Consider the following 26,741-nt stretch of genomic DNA (forward strand, 5'->3'; position numbering starts at 1 on the left):
TCACATATAGTGGGAGTAGTGATGTGACTGGATGACACGGGCATATTTACTGTGTTATGAAGAGCCTAGCATTCAGTCCCTTGTATTGTATGGCTTCTTTTGTTGTTATGGATGACCACAGACAAAGGAGCACGCTACAGAGTTTGCTCACCCTTTTCATGTGTAAAACCCTGTATTGATCATACAAAGACAACATAACCGAGGACAGCTTTTCAAACAGTACCAGTAACCATGCAGACTTCTGATTGTGTTACCTAAAGAGGGCTGCAAACCTCACTGTGGATTGATGTTTGTTTTTTTTGTTTCGTTCACACAGCAAAGCATCTCTAGTCCTCTTCCACAAGCACCTTATGTGCGAAATTTTATCTGATCTCTCCCGCAGATCATTCGACATAAACCGTTCTCACATGGCATTTGCTGTGGCGTAGTTTATGTCTTTCTTGTTTTTAAGGGTTTAAAGGTCAGTACACTGCGAAGCAGCCTCTGTATGACGGATATGTGTGTGTGTGTGTGTACATGTAACACCTGTGTTGTCTCTGAGTGTGGAGTCGAAGACTGCAGATGCATTTTGTGTTGGCTCAGTGCCGATGGATTTTTAGTTCCACTAACAGCAGCCCTCTCTATGCTCCCCCCCCCCCCCTCCCCCATACACTCCTCCCTCCCGGCTCTCCACCCCTGCACCCCCTGCGGACAGCATATGCGCGAGGCTGCAGAGCGGAGGCAGCAGCTAGAGTTGGAGCATGAGCAGGCCTTGGCTGTACTCAATGCAAAGCAGCAGGAGATTGAAGTTCTTCAGACGGTAAGGAAGCTCAGGCGACTTACACTCACAGCACCAGAACGTTGGGCTTCCTTGTTTGCTCAGCCTGGGCCCTTGTCATGACTCAAAAGGCTTTTTGTTCCAGCAAAGGTGAAAGTCAACTCGAAGACTGTGTTGTAGAGAGCAGAGTAAAGAGGCTGTATCACTCGCTTCTCTCAACATTTTCATCACTGCCACTACAAGAGCTCTCCAGTGCATCCTCTCAACCCCATCCTTCAGCTGTCTATCTCTCTCCAAACCCCGAGTGCTCAACATTTCAGGAGCACTCCTCTTGTTTGTTACAAGCAAGCAAATCCAACATTCAAAACCCAGAGTAGATTTGACACTTTTTAGAGGCTTGCTTAAACAGAAATGCTGGCCCGGGCCAGTTGATGGTCGGGCCTCTGTGCACTGGAGCTGACTGTAATGTCAAAGCGAGCATAGCAATGGCTGCGATGGCTGATACTTTAGCGTGAACGTGATAGGAATTGTCACAAATGGCTTCTCTAGAAACAGTGTGTATACCCCAGTGTTGCTGTTGCTGCAGTGTTGCTCGAACTTCACGGTCTGCATTTCGCAGGCTGAGTTCTCAGCTTCTTTCTCTCATTAACAGAAGCTCATTCCTGCATTATCTTCTTTCAAACACTTGCTGCTCTTTGCAAAGTAGTAAAGCAAAGTAGATTTATGAAATTGCAAAGTCCACAGATGCTCTTCATGTGGAACACAGATGTTTCTAGTTCCCACAAGAAAAATGGCACATACGCTACATTTCTACACAGTTTATTGCTTCTATAACACCCAAACCGCATCCCCCTTGATTGCACTAGCCTCCTTAATTTATTGTTGATGGAACATCATTTAACATGTGCTTGTTAAAATTGTACAAATTTGCACAGCGCGTTAAGTCAAAGCCATTTTTGTTGAATGTAATTTAACCGACCATTCAAACATACACTCTGGCAACATGTTTATTGTTTGAATGACATCTACAGTAGGTTATCGTCACAGAAGGAAATACGAGCCAAAGTCGCACCTGCATTCCAATATACTGTATTGTAGCAACAAATAAATCGGGTATCAGTTGGAGAATGAGATAACTGGGATTATATTTTCAGGACAGTTTCGATGAGGTATTCAAATTTGAATAAGCTGTGGGCCAGTGGCCAGGTTGTTCTTGACGAGAGAGGCCACTTGAACCAGGAGAAGGGCAGCTTTCTATGTGTCATGCAGGAATCAGTTGCATTCAACTTTTTAAAAAAAAGTCTGCTTCTCTTGAAATAGTTCATTGTTTATATCAGCTTGTCTTTTAGAAAGAGCCATTAAGGGGTGAGGTATGCTGTAAAGAGTCCTGTAGGCCATTGGGTGAAATGCTGCTGAGTCTGACCCCATACTGCACATCACGTTGACTCTTTCGCTGGCCAGTAACTTCCTGGAGTCTCCGCTGATTGTATGGTAACTATTCAGAGCCAAGAAATAAACTGGCACATAACCCCCCCCCCATCAAAGAACAAATTGTTGCTTCCATACTAAGGAGATATAAAGTGCTGGTAGGTGGATTTGTTTTCATACCCTTTGGACAGAGGCAGCCTAGTCAGTCTTAATGCTAAGCTAAACTAAACAGCTGGCAGACAAACGGGTATGAGAGTGGAATCAAACCACTCCCATTGACCTCTGGTTTAGATGCTCTCAGGCAAGTGGTCTTCACAGGTAAGTTCAGCAAACTGAATTACAAATACTTCCTTGGGGACATTAACTTTCTTGCATGCACTTAATTGTTAAATGTGGATGTTACATAACTCACTGTTTTGACAATTAAATAGGACAAAAATAAAAAAAAATATATAAAAGGTGAAAATGGTGCAAGAAAAGCCACAGTGTATCGAGCTGGTTGTGGTTCAGTAAGAACAGCCTAAATCAACATTGTTATAAAATCTTAAATGTGAGGTAAATAAATAAAGTGCAGATGAGTCATCCTTCATCGTGGCCTCTCATAGTGTTGACAGAGACGGTGGCTTTCTTTTCAACCATTTTCACCCAAAACACGAATGAATGAAAAGGTGTTTCCGTTTTGTCTGCGAAGGCCTTTGATTGGCGTTTTAGACTGGAGCGGGACTGCAACATCAATGAAAGTGAACTGAAACACTGCACCCTGTATTTCCCAGGCTCAGGTTGAGGCAAAAAAGGATCATGAAGGCGCTGTCCATCTGTTAGAGGTGAGCGTCTGGACTCTGGGGGGGGGGGGGTTGACTGTGTTGACTGTGTGTTGACTGTGTGGTTACTGCTGAAGGATAGGGGACTAGTCAGCCCCGGGGCAGACCTGTGTATACCTAGAAATATTTCCTGCTCTTCTTGACCTCACTGAACCTTTATGCTCTTTTTTTCTTTAGTTCTCATGTTTTAAGATGTGAATCCTAGGCTGAGTCGATTTCTTTTCACAATATTGTTGAATTCACCTGTGAGCTACACATTTAAACTTAACTAAGTTGTGTAAATGGCCATTTTCAGAGAGGTGAATGAATCGTAAACAGAGTGCCGTTATCTATCTGTTGTTTCATCTTTCTTTTAGCATTGTAATAAGGTGATGATGCGTATGAGCGGGTGTCAAAGCTGACAGTAATTTCAAGATGTGTATGAGTGATCACATGTGTAATTGTGTTTTATTTCTTTCCTACGTCTCTTTTTACTGAATGGGTGTGTGTTTATGCTTATACAGAACCACTTGGACAGCATGCAGGTATTTCAGAATTGTTTTTATTTATTTACTTAATATTTTTTGACACCTTTCCCAGTATAGTTAATAGTAGCCCCATGTTTACTTTGGCCCAGGAGGCATGGTGATGAAACACCACATTACAAACAACAATTATTCATCATGATCTACATTTTGTATTGTTGATAAACATGATCAAATATACAAGTGGTACTCAAGAGATAAAAGGTAACATAAAGCATACATCAGTTCAGAACTAATCTGATGTGTGCTCTTTGCTTTTTGGTTTTCAGAAATATTCAGGGCTGCTTCTTTTCTTGGGCTTTACTACCCACTCAGCTCTGTTTCACATTTCCCATCAAAGCAAACTCACAAGTGGAGAGCTTTTTGAAAGTCTGGAACTTGACTGACAGCATAAACTGGAGGTCTTTCTGACTCGATCATAAAGAAAAATTCAGCGACACTCTCTTAACAATTGATGAAAAGATTCAGAATATGGATCGACTTCAATTAAAGAGGAATGCCTGGGGCCTCACTGACCGACCTCAATCCCACATAATCAAAGCCCATCAACACATTGAGGTGTGCAAATTTAACTTTATCAGACCAAACACGTGTTAAAAGTGTGTGTTTACATGTGAACAAATACAAATTTCAGGCTACAATAAATTCATGGAGAAAATCGATTTCATTGGTAAATTATGTTGCAAAAGAAAGTCTGGAAGTCTTTATGTATTGCAGATATTTTACAATGAAAACGTTTCAGTTTTGTACCTGGAGTACATACCGGTACATATTAGTCATTACATCTGTTTATCTATGCATACAGTAAATGTTAACTTTCTTAGTGTATAAGACGGTGTTATTATCAAAGGATCAGTGATGAATGTGATCCTTTAGTTGTAGCATTGCATGTCTGTTACTCAGCATGTGTTTTTAAAACTCTATTTGCCATACAGCTGAGAAGTGTATGACGCTATTGAAACTAATGCCTCTTAATTTACTTATTCTATTTCACAACTACAAGACTTCCTGCGTTGTCTGTGTGCTAACAGCATGTTCTATCCGGCAACAATCTGTGTGCATGAAATGGACTCCGTGTCTTAACAGAGCATAGAGAGCGCTGCAGTGTTCAGGGGGGCGCTGCTGTGTGTTGGGCAGTGCTAAAAGAATTCCATGGTAGCTTCAGTGTCCTCCAGAGCATCACGCGCTTCAGATTGTTATCAGTTTGAGATTGAAAAGTGATTTTTGATGATGAATCCTCAATCATCATTCGACTTGAGACGTCACGCTCTAGCACCTGGAATTTCAATTATACCTGCCCAAACAATCATGCTCAGTTTGTCAGTGTTATTGTTGTTGTATTAATTAAGTTTCCTGCTCTTAAAGTATACGGCTGATGTTATTTTATATATTTGTCATTGTCAACAAATCCCATGGAATGACCAGGACCAACGATATGCACCCTGTCTGTGGCTTTCAGTCCCATGTCCAATTGTTTACAATGAACATGTACATTTTAAAAACAGAAATTCTGTATTGTCACAAATACATATTTTCCTACGTAACAAAATAAAAAGTTATCACCCAAAACAAAGGGGCGCTGTAGCTTTCAGCAAATGTTAACAAACTTACATTTAACAAAGCCAAACAGAAGTAAATAGTGCGTTTTGCTGTGGACTGTCTTCAGCTGCAGATTAATGCACATTTTGGGCTCTACTGAGTATTTACAGAAGCAGGACGGTCTTCAGTTTGTGGGATTGACTCAAAGGACCATTGTGTACGATTTAGATGGATGTATCAGCAGAAATGGAATATAATATTCACAACTATGTTTTCATTAGTGCATAATGACCTGAAACAAGGAATCATTGTGTTTTCGTGAGTTTAGGATGAGTCGTTCTTTTTACAGAGTCCACCATGTTCCACCGCCATGTTTCTAAATATTGGCCTAGAATGAACAAACCAAACACTGGCTCTAGTGAGAGCCGTTTGCGTTTTCCTGTTACCTGGAGGCCACCGTAGTTCATTGATTTGCTTTGAACAACAATGGAGCTCTATGGCACAGAGGAATAAGACAATAGTTGTTAGTAGGACAAAATGATTGTTGGTTTTGGTCTTTATAAGGGATTTCTTGACAATAATACAAATGAAAGAACATCCTCAGCCTCATTCTCTAAGACTGTGCGGTTTGGGTGTGCATACCGTTTTTATTTTCAGTATTAGCATTAACTGTAGTTGTGCATGTGATCTGTATGCTGTTGGTTGAAGTCATTTAAAAATGTGTTTTCTATGTAATGACCAATCCACATGTTATGAGTCCTAAATTAAATCGTATTCCTATTTGTGTGTAGACAGTAGACGTATAGCATCGTATATACGTACCCGCTCTACTGTATGTCCTCTAGTAGTATTTCTATGTGCAGAATGTTCAGTCCTGCGTCGTCTGGTTTCCTTATTGTTGTTTCTGTTGTTGTCCTATGTTTCCTATCCTTTCTCTCCCCGCCCCTGTCTGTCCGGCCTTCTTTCTGTCTGCCTCTCTCTTTCTCTCACTCCTCTCTCTTGACGACTCTCCTCCCTCACCACCATCAGGCCAAAGTTCGCGAGCTGGAGGAAAAATGTCGGTCTCAGAGTGAGCAGTTCAATCTCCTCTCAAAAGAGCTGGAGAAGTTCCGGCTCCAGGCTGGGACGTTTGATATCCTCGGCACTGAACCCTTAACTGTTGAATCTCCTGGGTCGCCCAACAAATCCCTCTCACAGCTCCTTAATGGACTGGCTGCCCCCATAGGAAAAGGTAGGATCGTTATGCTGAGATGACGTAATTGCTTTTACTCCGATATGTCTCATATTCATATATTAAGTATTTTTTAGTCGGGAAAATAGTAATATTGACTTATTGTCATATTTTCAAGTGGCTGAAATCCCATTTAAGACCAAAGTTAGTAAATGGAACTAAATTAATTTGCCGCTGTGCAATTGAATAAATGTATCATTTCTGAGTCCACAGTGTGGAGCTGCTGGCAGTAACTCCACACTGTACATATTGGAAGAGGAGGCCGTTCCCTCAAAATGAGGGGAACATATTGCAGCTTAAATTAGAAGTCTGGGAGGCTTCTGACTTAATACGCAGTAAACACAAACTGTTAATGAAATAATCAATCTGAGTGAGAAATAGCATAGCTGGCAAAACTTGTTCGCTGTTTGTTTTTGACTTGCTTTTGTGAATATACAAATGTTTCACTAATTGCACAGTATGTATCATTCAACAATCAAAGTTTTGAATCATTTTGTTTTACGAATTTTTGGTTCTGTACGATTTTGACCTTAATGAAACCTGCTTGAGAAACCTTTTTTGTAAAATAGTAGTACCTTTAAAGGGGAGTGAGTATCATGTCATAGTACTGTTACTGGTACTGTTTTGTGGTTTGCATTACATTGTAATACAGTGTAAATCACGATGTGTTTAGATACAGACACAATGTTAAAATGTTGAGTTATTTTCAGTTTTCTCTCTCTCTCTCTCTTTTGATATTAGTTCTGTTGTATTGTGATCTGATGAGAGATGTTTTGTTTGTTCCACAGGCAATGAGGCTCCAACAAGCAGATCTTTGATATCTGAGTTCATTCGTCCACTCCAGATCAGTGGAGACAAGCCAGAGCTCCTTTCTGTCAAGCCAACATTCCTCACTCGCGGTCGAGTCAGCAGCCCAGCACGGGCTTTCCTCCCTGAGGTATCTGATTGTGTCTATTTGTTTCCCATATGGTTTGTGCCTTATTACATATTTCTCCATTTACACTTTGCTTGACATCTAACAACCTTCAAACCGCACAAGGCAAAACTTTTTAAACATTCAAAATGACAATGTGGGGCTGCAAAGAGAAGAATCCACAACAACTTAGATGCTTTATTCTGCCCTGTTTTTACAAATGATGTTGTCAGGTATGTGAACTTCCACCAACAAGTGACAACATTAAAAAGTGTCTCCTGAACAGCATTAAGTGAGCTCAGCTCATCAATGTTAGATCTGTTGCAACAGATTGTAAAAAAGAGTTTGATCTTAATAATGTGTCTGGGCTGAACAAGAGAAAATCCACACAGCTGGGATGCAGTATGCTTCCTGGTTTACTCATGCAGGCTGGCTACTTGGTGATGGATCAAAAATATTGTGAGTGCGCAGGAGGTGAACAGTTTAAACCAAAGAAATATCATGTATATTCTGCGCTTTTTTTCCATTTTTTTCCATTTTTTTGGAAGACTTTCAGCAACTTCCAGAGCAAAGACACCGATTGACAGACCCAGTATTTTTGCTTTTACACTCTCTGTAAACTCAAATTAGGAAATTTGCTCATCATTTCAATTAAGAATGCTCGCCACTCTGGTTTTCTGAAAATGAGGTGAAAGGTGAAAACAAACAAGCAGGAGAATTTGATGTTGAAAATCAGATTATTTGTGTCTTTTTCACGTTCTCTAGATGGACAAAGAGCTCAGCTCAACTACCAGGTCCAAACCGAGATTCACAGGGAAGGTTCGTCTGTGTATTGCTCGGTACAGGTACGTGCACACCCACACACAGCTATTTATTCACCTCTTCACCGTATATTGTTTCATTTGAATAACTGAATTCAGACAAAAATACAACCTCTTTCTAGAGTTAGCACGCAGATCTGTGTAGGATGAGAGCCTTACTGTTCCCAACAAGTTCTATGAAGTTCCTTATAGTGCTTTCACTTTGGAAATACTTTTAGTGGTTGTCACTGCATTTTCAGAGTAAGCGTTAACAGGAGCTTTGTGCTAACATGACAAACAACCCCCTGAACAGTTGACCGTTCAAAGAAAGAGAGATAACTCACAAGAGAGGTGGCTAAATATCCTTTACATACCACTGAACTGAACTGGCTGCTCAGTGTGAACAAGTCATGGACAAATCTTGCTGAGACTATTTGATTTCTCTCACAGAGCTTGAGGCTGTGGTCTTAAAGATGATTCAGTGTTTCTATCTCTAAAGAAAATTACCTGTCGGCACAAAAATAATTGAAATCCTCAGAGCACAAATATGTGAAACAGGGCCAGAGCTTTCAACCCACACTGTAGTCAGCTCTCTCATATTTATAAAAATAAATAAAAAAACTGAATAAATTGATAGAAATAGAAACAAATTTAATATTTTCAAAGCAGCACTCAACAAATACTTTTTCCTTGACATACATATTTGATAACTGGAGTGGTTTACATGAAGAAAATATAAAATGCTTGCAGTTGAATTGGCCGTTTATGTTTTTCGCTGTAGTTACAATCCTTATGACGGGCCTAATGAGAATCCTGAGGCAGAGCTCCCCCTGTCGGCAGGGAAGTATCTCTACGTTTACGGGACAATGGATGACGACGGCTTCTATGAAGGTCTGACCTGCCTTGGTATGGTTTAATCCTCTATCCTTAATATCACCACAATACCGACTATCGGCTTTTTGTTTCTCAGGAGAGCTGCTGGATGGCCAACGGGGACTCGTCCCATCCAATTTTGTGGAATTTGTCCAAAATGAGGAGACACCCTCTGTCCAACACAGGGACACAGTGGCTAAAGAACCTGGCTACCTCAATCACAGTAGCCTGGGGCCTCAGAGACTGAAACTTGGCACAGGGACAAGAACAGGCATAAGCAGCCTGCTGTCTGACAGTAAACTAGACTGTATAAGCACCAGCAGCTTGGGCATGGACCTCCTGGGCTCCTCGAGCAATGGGACAGGAACCCTGGATGTCAGCACTGACGAGGTCGGTGAAGACATTGTGCCTTATCCCCGCCGCATCAACCTGATTAAACAACTGGCCAAGAGTGTGATCATTGGCTGGGATCCTCCTGTGGTCCCACCGGGCTGGGGCTCCATCAGTGGCTACAATGTCTTGGTGGATAAGGAGTTCCGCATGAGTGTCCCCTACGGGGGCAGGACAAAGACTCTTCTTGAAAAGCTCAATCTGGTCACAAACACCTATCGTATCTCCGTGCAGAGCATCACTGACCGGGGCCCGTCGGACGAGCTCCGGTGCACTCTGCTCGTGGGAAAGGACGTGGTGGTGGCACCTTACTACCTGCGGGTGGACAGCATCACGCAGGTCTCTGCTGAGCTCTCTTGGATGCCCAGCAACAGCAACTACAGTCACACCATATTCCTCAATGGTGCAGAGTACGATATGGTCAAGGCGGGGGGCTATAAGTACAAGTTCTACAACCTGAAGCCCATGACAGTTTACAAGGTGAAGGTTGTGGCACAGCCACATCAGGTGCCTTGGCAGCTTCCGATGGATCAAAGGGAGAAGAGGGAAATCTCTGTGGAGTTCTGCACTCAGCCTGCAGGTCAGCCTTTAAAACATCACTCACATTATGACTTTGATCTGTCCAGTAAACCACAGAAATGCAGGGTCTACTTTCTTTGTGCTGTATGGTTTTATAGTCACGGCTAGACCTACTGGGATATTTTTAGCCACGCTAGCACAGCTTAAGGGATGGCAATGTCGGTCTGTTAGTTGGTCTCACGGTCCACTGCTTTGGTCCAGACTGAAGTATTGCCATTCGTACAGATAGTTCCCACAGAATGTATCCTAATGACTCTTGGGATGCCCTGACTCTTTGTCTAGCAGAACAATAAGGTTAAGGGGCGACTGTGGCTCAGAGGTAGGTCAGACCGGCACCTCTAGGGTTTCGAACTGTCCTTGGGCAAGGCATTGCACCCCAAATTGGGCCTGAAGGCTGTGCCATCAGTGTGTGAATTAGTTTAGAGCCTGATGGGCAGGTGACACTTGTATGACATCTGCATTCTACATCAGTCTATGAATGTGTGTCTGAATGGGTGAATGTGCACATGTAGTGTACAGCGTTTTGATTTGTTGGAAGACTAGAAAGATGCAATATATATATATAAATGCTCAACTTTCTATGCGCAAGCTTTGTCTTTCTGCTTTTTGGTGCTGGGAAGATAGCGTACAGTGGGTTCAACAGAGCTTTTTCTTTTAATACAAGTACCGGTTGTGGCTGGAAACAAGAGAGCGCTCAGACTGAACCAAAGTCTTAGTGTTGTTAGTGTCTGCAAATGCAGCCAGTTTGTAAGTTTTGTGTAAAAGGTGTATTTATGATAAAGGGGCAACATTGCTCTCGTGCCACCACCAATCTGATTGCCATTCTTGTCGTCTAATATTCTCTTTCAAAGTCATCTGGTGTCTCAAAATGAAAGCAGTCGGATAATTGACATCCAACACAGCAATCTATTTGTTTACTCAGCCGCACGCTTCAAGCCGATTACATTTGCAAACTTGACAAACATCTCAGCCATTTTCATTTTTCCCAAGCCACTTTTAGATTGCCCTCAAGGATTTGTGTGTGTACTACTGCGATAAGTCACACATATGGTAGAAACACGACGGAAAAATAAGTGCAATGAGAAAACATTGAACAAGAATTTGCTGAGCTTTTACACTGGAAACAGTGTCTCTCGAAGCCAGATTTGTGTAAACAGTGAGCGTAGATCTCTGGGACTTCTTCTCCCATGAGACCTGGTGATGCTGGTCTCACAGCCTGACTGTCTAGCTACGGGGATCTTTTAAAGTGAGAATGTGATTGTCTTCACAGCCAGCTACATTTATAGCATTGTTTTGTGTCTGTAAACCTACGGATACTGTGGAGTTAGCCAAACGTGGGTGCAGATACTAAGGTACAATGGTGGTGAGAGACAAAGAGAGGGGAGGACAGGGAGAGAGTAGGGCTGAAGTTTGAATTGACATTTTCCATTGGCAGCTGATGAGCTAACATGCTGCGAGTTCATGAAGAAATCGATCTATCGGACATGTTAATTAGAAGCGTCTGAAACAGTGTCAGTATCGGTGCTGAACAACTGCTGTCAATAAGAAGAACATTGTCTGGAGGCCCTATATTAGGCTTTCACACTCAGCATGGGCTCTCCAAACAACTTCATTACTTCTTAGAGATACCATTTTTATTATTATTAGTCACACGGAGCAGCCTCCAATTCCCTGACTACAAATTAGTGTCCGCTGTTTGCGTCTAGTCTTAATGATAGTGGCTCCACTGAAATATTCATTTATACACTCAATTCAGCTCTCAGAGGAGCTCGTTGTTTATGACAGTTTGAAAATGACAAGAGGAAATTAAATCTCCAAACAACCACTGCTGCTGTTCCAAGACACTGTGTGTCAGATAATTCAGTTACCCAAGAATACCACTGTGAAATGACTGTTGAATGTAGAAAGTCCATTGCACTGATATTTTTTGATCAACAGAAATGGTTCGGCAACTGTTGAGCTGTATTTGTTTCTCCTCTCCTTATCCAGTGTGTGTGTCGTGCTCCCCAGGGCCCCCTCTCCCTCCCCAGGAGGTGCAGGTCCAGTGTGGTCAGATACCGGGGGTCCTGCAGGTCAGATGGAAGCCGCCACTGCTGTCGTCTTCAGGAACCTCTAACGGGGCCAGTGTGATTGGCTATGCCGTGTGCACAAAGGGACAAAAGGTAACAAATGTCAGAACAAGTATTTTTGTTCGTCGTTATAATACAAGTCTTTGAAAAGGTTTTGCCTTCCTCAACAGTGACATCTATTAGTCGTGCTCTATTGCCATCTCCTGGAGAAATTATAGAATGCTCGTATCCAGCCCCCTGGGACAGACTTTAGCTATAACTTCAAAAAAAGAGAGCTGGCATATAGGCTCCATGGTGCTGCACCAGTATACAATCCCTTTTCCACAAGGAGCTAATGTTTTTGTTGTGTGTATGTGAGCAAATGTGTCAAAAATCTGCATGCTTGATGGAGAGAAAAAGTGACCTTTCTGCAACAGGCCTGTAAGTCTTTAGTTTTTAACACGGTCATTGTATTGCGCTTAAGCTCCAACATCTACAAATCTGTGTGTCTTTTAGGGATTTTTAATAATCAGGTATTTCTCTTCAGCCAACAGGTATGAGAGCTAGAAAGGCAGTTAGTTTGTATGATAGTAGGATTTCAGAGTATGTACTTTTGTGTGCTGACGTTTTTTTAATTGCCCTTTGGTAAAAAAATAAAAAATCTCTGGTTCCCATGTGAATACAGATAGCAGAGGTCTTATACCCCACAGCAGACTATGTGACCGTGGAGTTAAACAGGATTCAGTGTCTGGAGGCCAGGGAACTCATTGTAAGGACGTTATCAACACAAGGAGAGTCCCAGGACTCGCCCGTGGCCATCATCCCAAACAATCTCTTGGGTTCTCCACGCCTCTCCCAACGAACCAATGCACCTTCCCACCATATGGCCCACCCACAGTCCCATCCGGGACACTCACAAACCCATCCTCCTTACCCGTCAACGTACCCCCCGAATCATCCTCAGCCCCAGGTGCAGCCTCTGCCTCAAGCCCAGCCCCACACGCTGCCCCACGCACAGCCGCACTCACAGCCCGTGTGCCAACCCCCACCTCATTTCCAGAGCCACCCCATGCCCAAGTCCAAACCCTTAGTAAGTGCCAGAGAGCCAGAAACCAAAGAGCATGAGGTGGGACTTCGGACAGCCCAGCCCTGGGAGCGATCCCCCTCTCCGCTCCCTCCCATGCGTGGACCCAACCTGGAGCCGCCGCACTTCCAGCCACGGCGATCGCCCTCTCCTCAGAGGATCCTGCCACAGCCTCAGGGAGCCCCCATCCCTAACACCCTCGCCAAGGCCATGGCCAGGGAAGCTGCCCAGAGAGTGTTTGCCGAGGGCAACCACGTGAGTTAACTTGTTTCTGAAAGTCTGCATGCTTTAAAAGCCATTTACACAACAACTAGTACTTAGTAAGTTAGAACTGCATGTCTCTTGAGAATGTTTAGGAAACTACATCAGCAAAAAGTTGAAAAATGTTAAACTTTGTTTTGTGAAAAAAAACTGTGATGGTAGGAATGTCATACTAACTTATTTGGATATTTTTTCATTCTATATGACGTTTATTTTATCAGGTTGAGAAAAGAAATATCTTTAGTGAGCGAGGTAACGCCTTGCACCCGCTCAACTCTGACGAGGAGGAGGACGGCTACGACTCTCCTCATGCGAGGAGGAGAGGAGCCTCGGTGGATGAATTCCTCAGAGGCTCAGAGTTGGGCAGACAGGTACTTTACAGAAAACAAAGCAAGCTGTGCTCAGACAAGCTGTGAATGTGCATCACTTGTTTCTGGTAAGAACATGGATGCACTACCTACTCATACAGGCAAAACCATATTGAATGAAATGAAATCTCATCATATCACATTGAACCTCTTCTTAATGAGTCTATCTGCATTTGTATTGCCAAAAATATTGTTCTTTCTTGTAAACGTGTTCTCCAAGTGTCAACGACTGCAGTTGTAAACTTAAATTTTACTTTGGCAAAACAATTGCATAATTCTAGTGCACATTGTGTAGCCTTCAAGAGTTTTCGCCAACACACACAGCTTTGTGTACACCACGCTCTGGCTTTGATCTGAAATCAAACAATAGTTGTAGGCTTTTTTATACATGTGTCAATAATAAAAGATAAAGGAAATTCTGTATGTTCAGCCAATTAAAGTCTTTAGCTGCTTCTGCACTTGTATATAAAAAGATAAGAAGATAAAACTTTTGACTTGTTGCTCTACCTAATATGCTCCCTTTCGACACCTCTCTCTCTGGGTTTCCCTCAGCATCACCATCACCACTACAGCCACAGTGAAGAGTACCAGACAGAGAGCAGCCGGGGTTCGGACCTGTCCGACATAATGGAGGAGGATGAGGAAGATCTTTACTCTGAAATGCAACTGGAGGAAGGCCGTAGGCGCAGCATCAACTCCCACAACACTCTTAAGGTACACACTGCACACTTTCAGTCTGTAGTGGCCAGGGGGAGGCCAGCGGCAACAAGGGGTTTAGGGTGGGAGTCGTGCCACCTACAGAGGTACTCGCTCTCTCTCACAGGCTCTACAACCAGGCCCGTCGTGGCTTTGCCTGGCTGAGCTCCCCTGCCTTGTTTTAGCTGAATCAGCGGTCCCACCCCAGCCTGCTCCTACACCCGCCCCCTCCAGCACTGCATTAGTCAATCAAGGCTGAGCTCATGGGAATGGCTGTGTGTACCGCATGCTCAACTGTTACAAGTGTTAAAGTCAAACGTTAGACTGTGATTTTGGAGTGCACATACTGTACTGTATCAAAGGGTCATAATCAAGTGCACATGGGAATCTCATTTAAGTGAGTACTTAAATGGAAATATTCACGCTTGTTTACGTCTGTCATGTCCAAATGTTTAATTTTCCTATTTGTCAATGTAAGTGTTAACATTGTCAGTACATAACCCTGTCTTCATTTGGTCTGTCAGTGGGGATGTGTGGATGTAAAGGCAATCTGCCAGGGTGAGGGGTACTAGTGGCTGATTGGTCCTCTGTTATTAAAGTAGACCTGCTACCAGAAGTCGGTACAAAATCATTCCACAATTGGGAAGGTTCATGTGGACAGGAATGTGTTGTTCATGATGAGTAGTCATTAGTGTATTAACTCTTTAAATACACCAATGCAGCATCTCCTTTTTGTCATCGCCATCTATTTGTGAATCACTGTTGCACATTGTCCAACCCCCTTTTATTTCTGTATACACATTATTTTAAAATCTGTATAGTTATGATGTAAAAATATGAATTTGAATTCGATTGAATTAGATATTGTTCAGGGAATAGTAGTAAGATGAATTGTCAAATTTGCTTCTGCTGTTTTTTTCTGTAAGCACACTGAAGGAAGTTCTGTATCTTTCACCACATTTGAAATTGTTGCTAAAGACGTGTCCGCATACAGTATGTCCTCAGCCGCTGATTCTTCCACTCCCAGCTTCATTTTGTTCTTCTTCTTTTTTTAAAGATGTTTTAATTCATTTCATGCACATTGATGTTTCATTTAACCCTCACCCGTGGCACTAACTAAGCCTGTTTACTTATTTTTTGTTTGGATATTTCCAATTTCTCACGAGTGAAATTCCTTTCTCCACATTTTAACCTGTGTGCCCAGTTTATCAGTCATCACTCCACACTTGAGCCTTCTCAGATTCCTGTTCAGAGCATGCCATTTTCTCCTCACGGAATGAGACTGCATGTCTTAATACATTGCCACAAATAACTAATTCTGTCTTTATTTTGTCTTTCCCCCCCATTTGTTCTATTCACATACTGTGTTGTTTCCTGCCTGTTCTAAAAACCTCCGAAAAAAACTTTTCAACCTTCCTCGCAAAAAAAAAAAATCGAAACTGAACCTTTTGAATTGAACTGACTAACTGAAATTTGAAATTGTGGAACTTTGCCTCCTGGTCATGCCTGAAGGCGTATTACAAGCGTCAGGACTTAGCCGAGGAAAGAGACTGCTGGGATCTCCAGCGGGAGGTGGTGAAGCAGAAGTCGCTCCGCAGCAAGCGTCTTCACAGCATCCCCGAGGTGGCGGAGGAAGAGTCGGACTGCGTGGACGGCATGGGCCAGCGCCTGCGCTTTGAAGAGGGCGGGCGGCCCGGAACGCCACACACTCAGCGAAGGATGTACCCGCAGCACAACCACCTCACCCAAAGCAAGAACTCCCGCCACCTGCAGCGCCAGCGCTCCTCCCCACGCTTCACCGACAGCCGCTACGGCTACAACGCAGACGACCGCGGCCTGGTGCGACCCAACCGCCAGAACACCAAGAGCCCTGACAGTGGTTTAGACTGCGGCAGTGAGGAAGAAGGCTCTCTGGGCCATGGGTATCGAGGGTACTACGCTCATGGGAGCCCCATGCGGGGGTCTGTTCACATCATTCACTGTGAAGGCCCGGTAGAAAGGCGGGCGCTGGCAATGGGCCGGAAAAGAACTCTGACCCGCCAGGGCAGCGTGGAGGAGGAGTTCTCTGACATGCAAGTGACTGCAGCCAAGTCGGTACACACTGGTGACTTTAGGAACAGGGAGCACTTTGGGCCTGGTCGGGAGGCCGAGCCGCGAAACTACTCCAGGGATGGGGCTCTGAGCGAGGGCAGGCTGAACGAGCTGGACAGGGTCTATTACAGCCCCCACAGGGAGGCTAGGGCCCACTCTTTGTCCAGGCTCAACCGGGACCAGCCGCTGGTGTGTGATTCAGACTTTCTGCTGTACTATTCATCAGCAAGCTGCAGCCATTCTGTTTTCTAAATGTTGCCTGTTTTTCTTTATGATTACCCCCTTTTCTTTCTTTCATTTGGCATTTTGTTCTTCATTTTATGACAAGTTATCACATGTTCATGGTTGGTCTGATTCAATGTTTCATTTTGAGTGCGTTACTTTGCTTGTATGTCAGGTGGTATTAGAGTGAAGCTTTCAATTACCTAAAGGCCATTTAACTAAGTTTTGACTTCTCATGTCTTTGAGGGGAAAGGTTCCATGTGTGCAATGAATGGGGAAGCACTGCTCCTGTCTTTCCTTCCGCTGCCTTCTCTCAGCTGCAGGCTTCATTTGTTACTCTCCATGGCTCACCCTTCAGCTGCAGCCATATCGCTCCACCTTGTGCGTGAAGCATTATTGCAGCATCTCCCGCCTCTCATTGCTTCGCATACAAAATAAAGCCAGATCAAGACTTCTGCAGCCTGCAGTTATTCATTTAGCATTTCAACCCCATACGCATCATCTGTTGCTTGTCTCTTCCACTTGTTTCAAAACTCTTCTTGTTCATCATCATTTTTTTATATATTAAATGTTTTGATTGTAATACAAAGCCCCAGGCTGAAGCTATAATGGCTATCTAACTATCTTAATTCATTTTTGATCATACTCACGCTTCAGTTTTCCTCTCATCCACTCTTTCTCTCTGTTTACTCATCATTCCCATCAGTCTTTTGTGCTGCCATTTGCTTTCTTTTCTCATCAAGGAGCTGACATGCACAGAACAAAACAAACCAAACAAATGGTCTTTAGCTAAACATCTGACCCGTCCTGACCCCCAGTCCATGTTGTTGTGTTGGGGGTTGATTTGATTTACTTGTTTTAATGGTTTGTTGGGTTTTCTTATTGTTTTATGGATTTTATTAAATATTATTTTGCCTCCCTAAGGACAAATGGAAATCAAATCATTTGCTCTTATGTTTTTTTTTGTTGTTTTACCAGGATTGTGGGATTCTTTTTAATGTTTGCTGATCTTCCCAATGCAGACAATTTGTTGTTCTAACCTCGTTTCTTTTGTTTTTTACTCTAAAGATCATTGGGAACTCATCATCTTATGGAAATGCTGATCGTCTGGACCACTCGGGGAGGAGGCCGGTTCACATCGGCAACCCTCCTCAGCAACGGCCCATCCCATCCATTGGTTAGTGAGGTCACCACATGAGGAGACGCGTCATCCCCACCTGCAGGGCCACTGATGTTTGTGCTATTTATACCATGTGTTTCCCTTACCCATGTGAGCCGAGCTGTACATCTCTCCCATAGAGCTTAAACAACCACGTAGACCTTTATTTTGTGGGGTGTTTGCACACCCTGTAGCTGTCCATCCTCACAAGCTGGATTTGCCAAATGTTCACGTGCAGTTTTGCAGGAAAGTTATCCCAGATGCACTCCCTTTGCCTGTGTTTACTGTGGGTTAACATGTTTACATGACCACCCAATTTGACCTCCCCGCAACAGTGCAAGCATTGCTGTTTTACACCCAGTGACTCCAGAGTGAAACCTGTTGCCTTGTACACCCCCCACCTCAGGGCAACTTCATCATCCTACTGTCTTAGCATGAGTGAATGGGCCATGGGGTAGAGCTGTGTGTGTGTGTGGGTGTGCGTGTGTGTGTGTGTGTGTGTGTGTGCGGGGGATCTCTGACCGTAACGTTGTGATTGGTGTCTTCTGTAGAGATCACCATGGACAGTAACAGTGAGGGGAGTGAGGGGAACCTCTCACCCGTCAAGGAGGATGTTTACTATGGCAGTGTAGCTCGGCGCAGGATATGGCGATCTATGTCCTCAGAGGATCAATATGGTATGTGGTGCAGCTGACGATGATAATTCACCTTGACAATGCCAGAAAAGGCCAAGAATCTTTCTTGAAACACATGCAGTGATATGGTGGTCTTTTGTTCTGTGCTGGACAGTGAGCTGCTTTGTTTAATTTAGCTTAGCTGAATAAAGCTGACCGGGGAAGACACGACTGGCCACTTTTCCTGTTTTTCGGAGAATGGAAATCCCTTCCCTGTATGTACTCCTACACCTTCAATCCCAAGAAACCCCAACTCGCTCCTACTCTTCCCATCCACCCTCCATATCCACACTAACTTAGCCTGCCCTCCTCTAACTTAGCTTGTCTGCCACCTCCTCTTTTTCTTCTCCTCCCGCCTTCTTGAGCCAGTAGCCCGTTTGCTTTAATTTTGCATGAGCCGTTTACAATACCGTGCGAAGGACAGACTGCCTTGTTGGTCTAACTCGGTTGCACATTTTTCAACTCTACTGCCATCAAAGTCAAACAAGTTTTACGCCATTGAAGCACCTTTTAAATCTTTCAAAAATCACTTTTCAGTTGCTTGGTTAGTGTTGGTTGCAAGATCTCTGAGGCATCATTCAGACTTACAATCTGCCATTGAAACATTCAACATGGTGATCCATGAGAAGCATGGGGAACTGATATCAGGTTCATCCCTTCCCCCTCACTGATATCTGCGCTGCCAGGAACTGCTGGGGCATTTGATGTGTTATCTCCCTTTTTTGCTGCACATTGTTTCCCGATGTGGCCGATAAGCATGACCGTATATACACCTGCATTTGATGTAGGAATGCTCTCCTCATCGTGTCCATTCCTAGGAAAGCATGCATGTTAATCAGCCTCTGCGAGATAAGGCAGTGAAACAGCAATGAACAATAGTGCAGTGTTACTTGTGTCCTCCTGGTGCGCACAGTCATTCAGTTTCCCTTGCACCCCAAAAACTGCTTGACATGTGTTTCCTGTCTGTGCTGTGTTGTACTGTGCTATCACCGTGCTATGATGTTTAGAGACTGTCACGCCAGCAAGCAGAGATGTGTGAACGAAGAAGCCCGGTGTGCTCCGATTGTACCAAGCCTTTTTGGTGGAAGCATCCTTTTGCTTTTGGTGCGTGAACACAACAGGAGTACCGCTTTCAAAGTGAAAGAGATTAAAACTAAAAGCATAATTACTGCATTCGATCTTTGGCTCTTTGTTCACACATGCATCTCATCGCCCTCTCCCCTGTCAGCTCTAACAAAGAGACATCTTCTGCTCTCATTGCCTCTACAGCCAGCGTGGCTGTATACGGCTGGTAGTAGCAGCAGAGGCCTCCTCTATGTTTCAGACGGCTTTGGCGATCGCAGGCAGGGGCGGGGACGGCGCTCCCCGGATTACTATGAGGAATCAGAGCCGGAGGAGATGACCCGTGTGTTCGTGGCTCTGTTTGACTATGACCCCATGTCCATGTCTCCAAACCCCGATGCTGCTGATGAGGAGCTGCCATTCAAGGAGGGCCAGATCATCAAGGTGCTGGCCTACAGATTATTATGTTTCATACCTAGCTAAAAAAATGTACTCTTTCTTTAAACTTGAACTTTCTTTAATAATCTAATCCCCTAAATGTTGTTTTAGCTAATGCCTTTAGAATGACATGTAGGTAGTAGTAATCTTTGCCAACCCTAGTTGCAGGAATTATGGTATCTGTCTTTGTTTTTGACGAACACTGTTGTTTCTTTAGGTCTTTGGGAATAAAGACACGGATGGCTTCTACAGGGCGAAAGTCCGAGACCGAGTGGGTCTGATCCCCTGTAACATGGTCTCTGAGATCCAAACAGAGGATGACGACATGATGGACCAGCTCCTCAAACAGGGCTTTCTTCCACTCAACACTCCTGTGGAGAAGTTAGGTGAGGCATAATCTTCCTTCAGGACCACTTTGTTTTTTTTTGTTTTGCCGTTGTACCTCTCTGTGTCTCTATCACACACTTAATGCTCTGCTGAACCGTCTTATACAGATGCATTTTTCCTTTTCTATACTCTTCCCACTTAATTATGTTTTTCTGCTTTCCTGTAAAGTGAACTGTGACCGTTTCAAAGATGGCCGCTCAATAAATCGCAGGTCCAGAAAGTCCAAGAGAGGTCTGTTTCCAGTTAGATGCTCTTCTGCTTCATCTTTACTGCTTTTTTTCACTTCTCACCATCCTTATTCATCTGTAAATTTCCTCTATATTTGCTGCCGCTAAGCTTTCCCCAGCTATGAACGTAGGAATACTTTACCTTGCAAGCCAGATGATCAGATTGCAAAGTTTGTTGGACTCGCAAGGCTATTGTGTGTCATCACAGGTCATCACACCCAACAATACAGTTTTTACATCATTCCCACTGATTAATGCTTTTTCTCTCCATTATTATTTTCCCCCTCCGTAGAGAGGAACAGGCGGAGCGGCCGTCAGCATCCAATGTCAACGCGGAGAATGGTGGCTCTGTACGACTATGACCCCCGAGAGAGCTCCCCTAACGTTGATGTGGAGGTACTGTCCTCCATGGCTCCGGCTATTCACTTTGTCATCCTGTCACCACCATCATGTTAAAAAATGCGTAAAAACTGTGTAAAAACACCATATTTGAGGTGCACAGGCACAAAGATGAGATTTAATGTTTTATTTTGTCAACTCAGAATTTAAAGGAATAGTTTGACATTTTTGAAAATAGGCTTTTCACTATGTTGCTTAGAATATTGATATCACTCTCGTGTCGGTCCGTTTGACATAAAGCTACAAAGCTCGTTTAGCTTAGCTCAGCACAAAAACTGGAGCAGGGGCAAACAGTCTGGCTCTGTCAAAAGCTGATTTAAATCTGCCTACCACCACCTCTCAGCATGCTAAATAACACGTTACACCTTTTCGTTTAATCTGGACAAAAGCCCAAAATGTAAAAATGACAAGTTGTAGTTTTAAGAGGGTTACAGACGGAGCCAAGCTAGCTGTCTACAGCTACTTCCAGTCTTTGTGCTAAGTGTAGCTAATCAGCTGCTAACAAACCTTCATGACTGACACGAGAGTGGTACCTTCCTGTGTTCTCCCTGCCTTCAGTCTTTATGTCAAGCTAAGCTACCGGTAACCATCTCCTAGCTACCGCTTCAAACCAGTGGTATTGACCTTCTTGTAGCACTCTTGGTAAGATGATATCGAACTATTGCTTTCAGTGCGATTCAGGGAATTAGGCCCTTTTCACAGCAGCTACTTTGACGTGTCATTGCAAGGTAAACACGGGTGTTATTAATACCATTAATTATGATGTTCCATTTAGTTAGGCCAGGGCCCTGGTACTGTGCATGCTGGCTCACTGGAATGACTGTGACACACTAAATGGAATGGGACCATAATTCATCAATCACACCTGTGTTTACCAGGCTGCGACATGTCAAAATGGCAGCTGTGAAAAGAGCCTGTATTTACAAAGGTGAGGTTGAATGAGGAGTTACGGTTAGCATTGTGTAAGCTAGCATTGAATTACTTTCCCGTGCTGTTTTTGTTTTGCCCCACCTCCCCCGTTCACTTATTCTGACCTTTCTATTGGCACTGCCACCGACACAGTATGAGGGCAACAGACTGAATGAGGAGGTGAGTGAGAGTGAGGAGGGTACGGTACTGTCTGCACTGTGTGTGTTTTCCTCCCCCGTTTGTTGGAGTGCAAACGAGGAGGTGGGCTTCCTATGACGGGCCCCTGTCCCTGGTGGGCCCCTGTCCCTGGTGGTCATTAATACAGCCCCTCATGCATTGCCTGAGCCAGCATCTCCCCTCCTCGGTTTGGTCTTTTGTTGTCAACCTGTCTCCTACATACTGTACATGCGCTATGTTTGGTCTGTGTGTTCTCGGAAATCCTGGAGGACAAATGTGCCCAGTGTGTTGCAATCCTGTCTTCAAATTTCCAACGTTTGATGCATTTACAGTTGCAACAGTCCGTCTGCCGAGACTGAATTGACACTTGTGTTTAAGATGCATCACATTGATTTGGAGAAGGAAGCACAGCATTTCAAACTCATCAAACCATTTTGATGTTTTGGAAAAAGTCGTCTGCACACCTATACTGCTGTAAACAACCGGAAAAGTACAACAGGCCAAATGTATTTCAAGGATCTTTTCTTCTTTAACAGGGTGAACTGACTTTCTGTGCCGGTGACGTCATCACAGTTTTTGGTGAAATAGATGAAGATGGTTTTCATTATGTAAGTGTGAAACATTTCTATTTCCATGTCTGTTGAACATCTGTTTTTCCCCATAACTATTTAGTGCACAGTGCATCCTTACAGGTGTGCTACCTGACTAAGCACACGTGTAGGTGTGCATTTCCATGACTTGGGTATGCATGCAATTGTCCCTGTTGAATCATCAGAACAAAAGACGGAAATAATATGATTGATTGATACAAAGATGCACAAGGCAATGACTGAATTGGATGAATATGGCAATTATAGTTTTGTTCGCTATTGCAATGGTAAAGCTGCATTCATTTGTCAAATCTCTCATTTGCACCCACAACTGGATTCTTTGCCAAAGCTATGGCGGTTGCGGCTCATTGGATATTGTAGCATTTAGAGCAGGGGTCTCTAACTGGCGGAGCGCGGTCCGGATCCGGACCCAGAGGCAGTTGCATCCGGATATATATATATATATATATATATATATATATATATATATATATATATATATATATATATATATATATATATATATATATATATATATATATATATATATAAAAATATAAATAATATTATTGTAATGTTTCAGACCTTTGCCCGAGGAGATTTTCTCAATCTGGACCTTTTGGAATTTTAGTTGAAGACCCCTGATTTAGAGCAATGCATCATTCCACCCTGATGGGCAAAAAACATGTCTGTCTCAGAAACAAAGGAGATGTAATTATAACTGGTGGTAATAACTTAAACCTACACAAATACAAAAAAAGAGGCTATTTTAATGTATTGTTAAATGACATTGGAGACTCGCATGCTTCTATGTTGAGGAAGCAAATGGTCAGTAGAGTCAGGAAGTGGGAGGACTTATTTTCAGTGCCCCTGGTTCTGGTAGTAAAAGTCATTCATTGTTTTCCATAGACAACGTTATGTGACTTTCATTTGAAGCACTAGCTAACTGCTAATCTTTGACGAGAAGCCGAACATACAGGCTTGTGTACGTGAAGACATCCTCCCATCTCTCACCTCTATCGCAGCTTTACTCTGACTCCTATGCACCTCGTCAGAGTTAAACTGTAACATTTAGTCTTGCTGTCCTTGTTTACTCCGCAGGGCGAGCTCAATGGACACAAGGGACTTGTTCCTTCCAACTTTCTAGAAGAAGTGCCTGATGATGTAGAGGTTTTTCTCACTGACTCACCATCTCGATACCCCCAGGACACTCCTGCACGGATAAAGACCAAAAGGGTACATGCTCCTTCGCAGTACTAGCCCCCTCTCATCCATTTCCTCTTTTCAGTTCCTTCTATCTCCTTTAGTACTGTCTGTGCGAGTGTGTGTGTGTCTCATTGAAGTGCGATGGGATTTCTGACTTTTGAGCACTCCACTGTAAATAAATAGATGTCTAAGATCTATATAAAAAAAATAAAACTTTAAGACTAATACTTGACAGAGGTACTTTTATTTTTCATGTTTACTGCTGTGAAAGGGGGGAAGTTGTGCATTGTATAATACGTGGATCTATTATATTCATAAAGCATTCCCAATGATATTAGAATGGGGGGGGGGGGACGCTCCTGGGACTTTTTACTTGTTCTGTATTGTCTTGGAAAAACAGCAGTTAACACTTTTTGCACACGCATATTTAGCATTCTAACAGATGCTTCATGAATATATTGTGTTTGATCTCAAATAATTTCTAATAGAGTAAATAGTTTTGTTGTACTCAAAGATGAACGATGTAGTCTGTAGCTCAGCATGTTCTATTGTCCAGCTGCATGAATTCTTGAACATTTTATATAAACAGTCTAGTGTAGTACAACTTTTGTATCTGCTCCTGAACGCCTTGTTTTGTATATTTGCTTTCTTGTAAAGTAGCACGCAAAGGTCACTGAGCCTATGTTGCCATCAGAGAATAATTTCAGAAGTAATTATTTACTAATTGTAAATATATGTTATTTTGTGTTTAACAACTAATGCAATTGTTGAAATATTTATAGGTGTCATCAGATATTTCTTTCCTTGTGGTCTCATTTGACATTGTCACAGTGCAAACTATTGAAATGCCATCACCATATATATATTTTTTTATTTCTTTTCCTCACCCGCTCGGCAAAACAGAAGAAGAGTGTTCATTTCACACCTTAAAGGCTCTGTTTCCGTCACGTAAGTGAGCAACTGAGGATACCAAGAGTACGCCCCCCCCCCCCTCGTCTAATGCAGATGACATGGGTACCCTTAGCTTCTGGTATGCAACATGTATACTTTATATGACATTCCTTTAGTGCTGCTATGCCTTTAGGTAGTTTTAGGATTCCTCTTTGTTTCATCAAAACACTCATTAATGTTTGTTGTTGGTTAGTAAACCCAGCCAATGCATTAGACAAGAAGTATGGTATCTTCAGTTGTTTCTCTGAGTGTTGTACATGACAATGTCCGTCTCCTGCAATAAGTCTCCTGCTGTAACTCATGGTACGCTAAAAGGCCGTTGTTGTACAATTACCCTGAATTGTCAAAACGTTGAGTTAAAATGAATGGTAACCTTTAGACTATGTCAGTGCAGTGTGAGATGCCAGAAAACCGTACCAATTCTATGCAAAACCCCAAAGAAAAGCACGAAGATATTTCATTCAGTTTTTATCAAAACAGTTAGCATTTAGGTGAGCCAGGATTAACTATCAGATCATCAACTAGTTACTGAGTTAAAGGGAGACTCTGGAACTTCTGCTGAGCAGCGGCTACAAATGACAGAATTCCCACACTACGTACTTTTTAGCTAAAATGCTACGTTATTGTAACGGTGCCAGAAGTTGTGAAGAATGATAAAAGACAAACTGACACAGTAACGCCTGTTTTACAGCAATATTTCGCGAAAGTTTGCTGACATTAGCCATCATAAGCTACTGGTCATACCAGACCGAGTAAGGTGGTAGCAACAAAACCCTGAAGTGTATTGAATTGAGCAAAAGTTACAAAGTCTCATTTTAAACTGTAATAAAATGCTAAATAAAGCAGAATGGTTTTGAGATGGTACATCTTCTGGTGTTTCAAACAGATGTGTATGTATAAATATAGCCTCATATGGAATCTTTCACCATCTGTCTTCCCAAAGTGCAATTTAAAGGAGCCTTTTAGCTCATGATTACAGAAAAGGAATAGTGACTAGTAGTTTCTATGTAACCCAGTTGTATCAGTAAATATATCTCTCTATATATATATATCGATATCTATAGGGATATAGATATATATTTAAGGGGAAGGAAAGTGAATGTGGTATAAATATGTCCCACTTGTCCCAAAAAGCAAATGTATCCGTTTGTGTGAGAGGAACTGTCCTGCCCCTTGATATTCATTGCTGGGAAATGTTGTCACCTTACATTGATGGGGAAGTTAGTCAATGTCATGCTTAAATTCTGTGTTGTTGTAGTTTAATCCAAGCAGCTTCATAAAAAAGAAACACTGTTTCTACTGGCAGGGAGAGAGGGGGAGGGACAACATCCAGGGAGGTAGACTTCAGAGCCACGGTGGCCCTGCTGAGACAGAAAGGACTTAAGAGAAGGAGGGGAGTAGTGACTGAGGTGTGCGAGACGGCTGGCTTTTTAACACCCTCAACTGTCCCTTACGGGTCTCCCATTAGGTTCCATTGGAAAAATCGGGTCCGCCCAGAAGAGCAGGCTCTCCCACAGTGCGTCCACACATCCCTGGCTCCCTGGCCCTGGGGCCCGGCAGTCCCATCAGGGCCCCACTGGACATGTACTCCTCCAAAAAGAAAAAGGGACTGCTCTCCAAAGGGAAGACACTGTTGCAAAGACTTGGCGCTGTAAAATAATTTCTTGACATACTTGGAAAGTGTCATCCACTTAAAAAAGGAAATCCATCACAGTGGACAGGTGGCATTTGTGAGCTTAAATGCTTTATTCTTGTACATCTGTTGTACACTAGAATATTTGGATTTTGTTAAAAGTATCAACTACATATTTTCAAAAACACATTTCCTATTTATGATCTGATGTGTGTGTTGAGTATCTTACCTCGGAGTCTCTGACTGATGTTTCACTGTACACAGAGACAGGGCACTCTGGTCTAATGGCACTGATTACGCCACA

At 43.1% G+C, this 26,741-nt stretch overlaps 1 protein-coding gene across 1 annotated transcript; it reads left to right on the forward strand.

Annotated features, from left to right (window-relative positions):
• Nucleotides 1–694: 694 nt before the first annotated feature.
• rimbp2b (RIMS binding protein 2b) lies at nt 695–26,464 on the forward strand (the record flags this gene model as incomplete). The annotated part of the gene is made up of 23 exons (XM_079270997.1): nt 695–799; nt 2,959–3,009; nt 3,510–3,530; nt 6,099–6,300; nt 7,089–7,237; nt 7,979–8,058; nt 8,795–8,904; nt 8,984–9,856; nt 11,866–12,017; nt 12,589–13,242; nt 13,470–13,619; nt 14,169–14,330; nt 15,825–16,592; nt 17,694–17,802; nt 18,336–18,461; nt 19,783–19,964; nt 20,176–20,344; nt 20,514–20,576; nt 20,865–20,968; nt 22,034–22,060; nt 22,594–22,665; nt 23,749–23,883; nt 26,273–26,464. Exons 1-23 carry the CDS (start codon nt 698–700, stop codon nt 26,462–26,464), a joined length of 4,653 nt encoding a protein of 1,550 aa, XP_079127123.1. The 5' UTR covers nt 695–697.
• Nucleotides 26,465–26,741: the final 277 nt, after the last annotated feature.

The sequence above is a fragment of the Melanostigma gelatinosum genome (assembly GCF_949748355.1).
Source record: "Melanostigma gelatinosum genome assembly, chromosome: 6".
NCBI lineage: Eukaryota > Metazoa > Chordata > Actinopteri > Perciformes > Zoarcidae > Melanostigma > Melanostigma gelatinosum.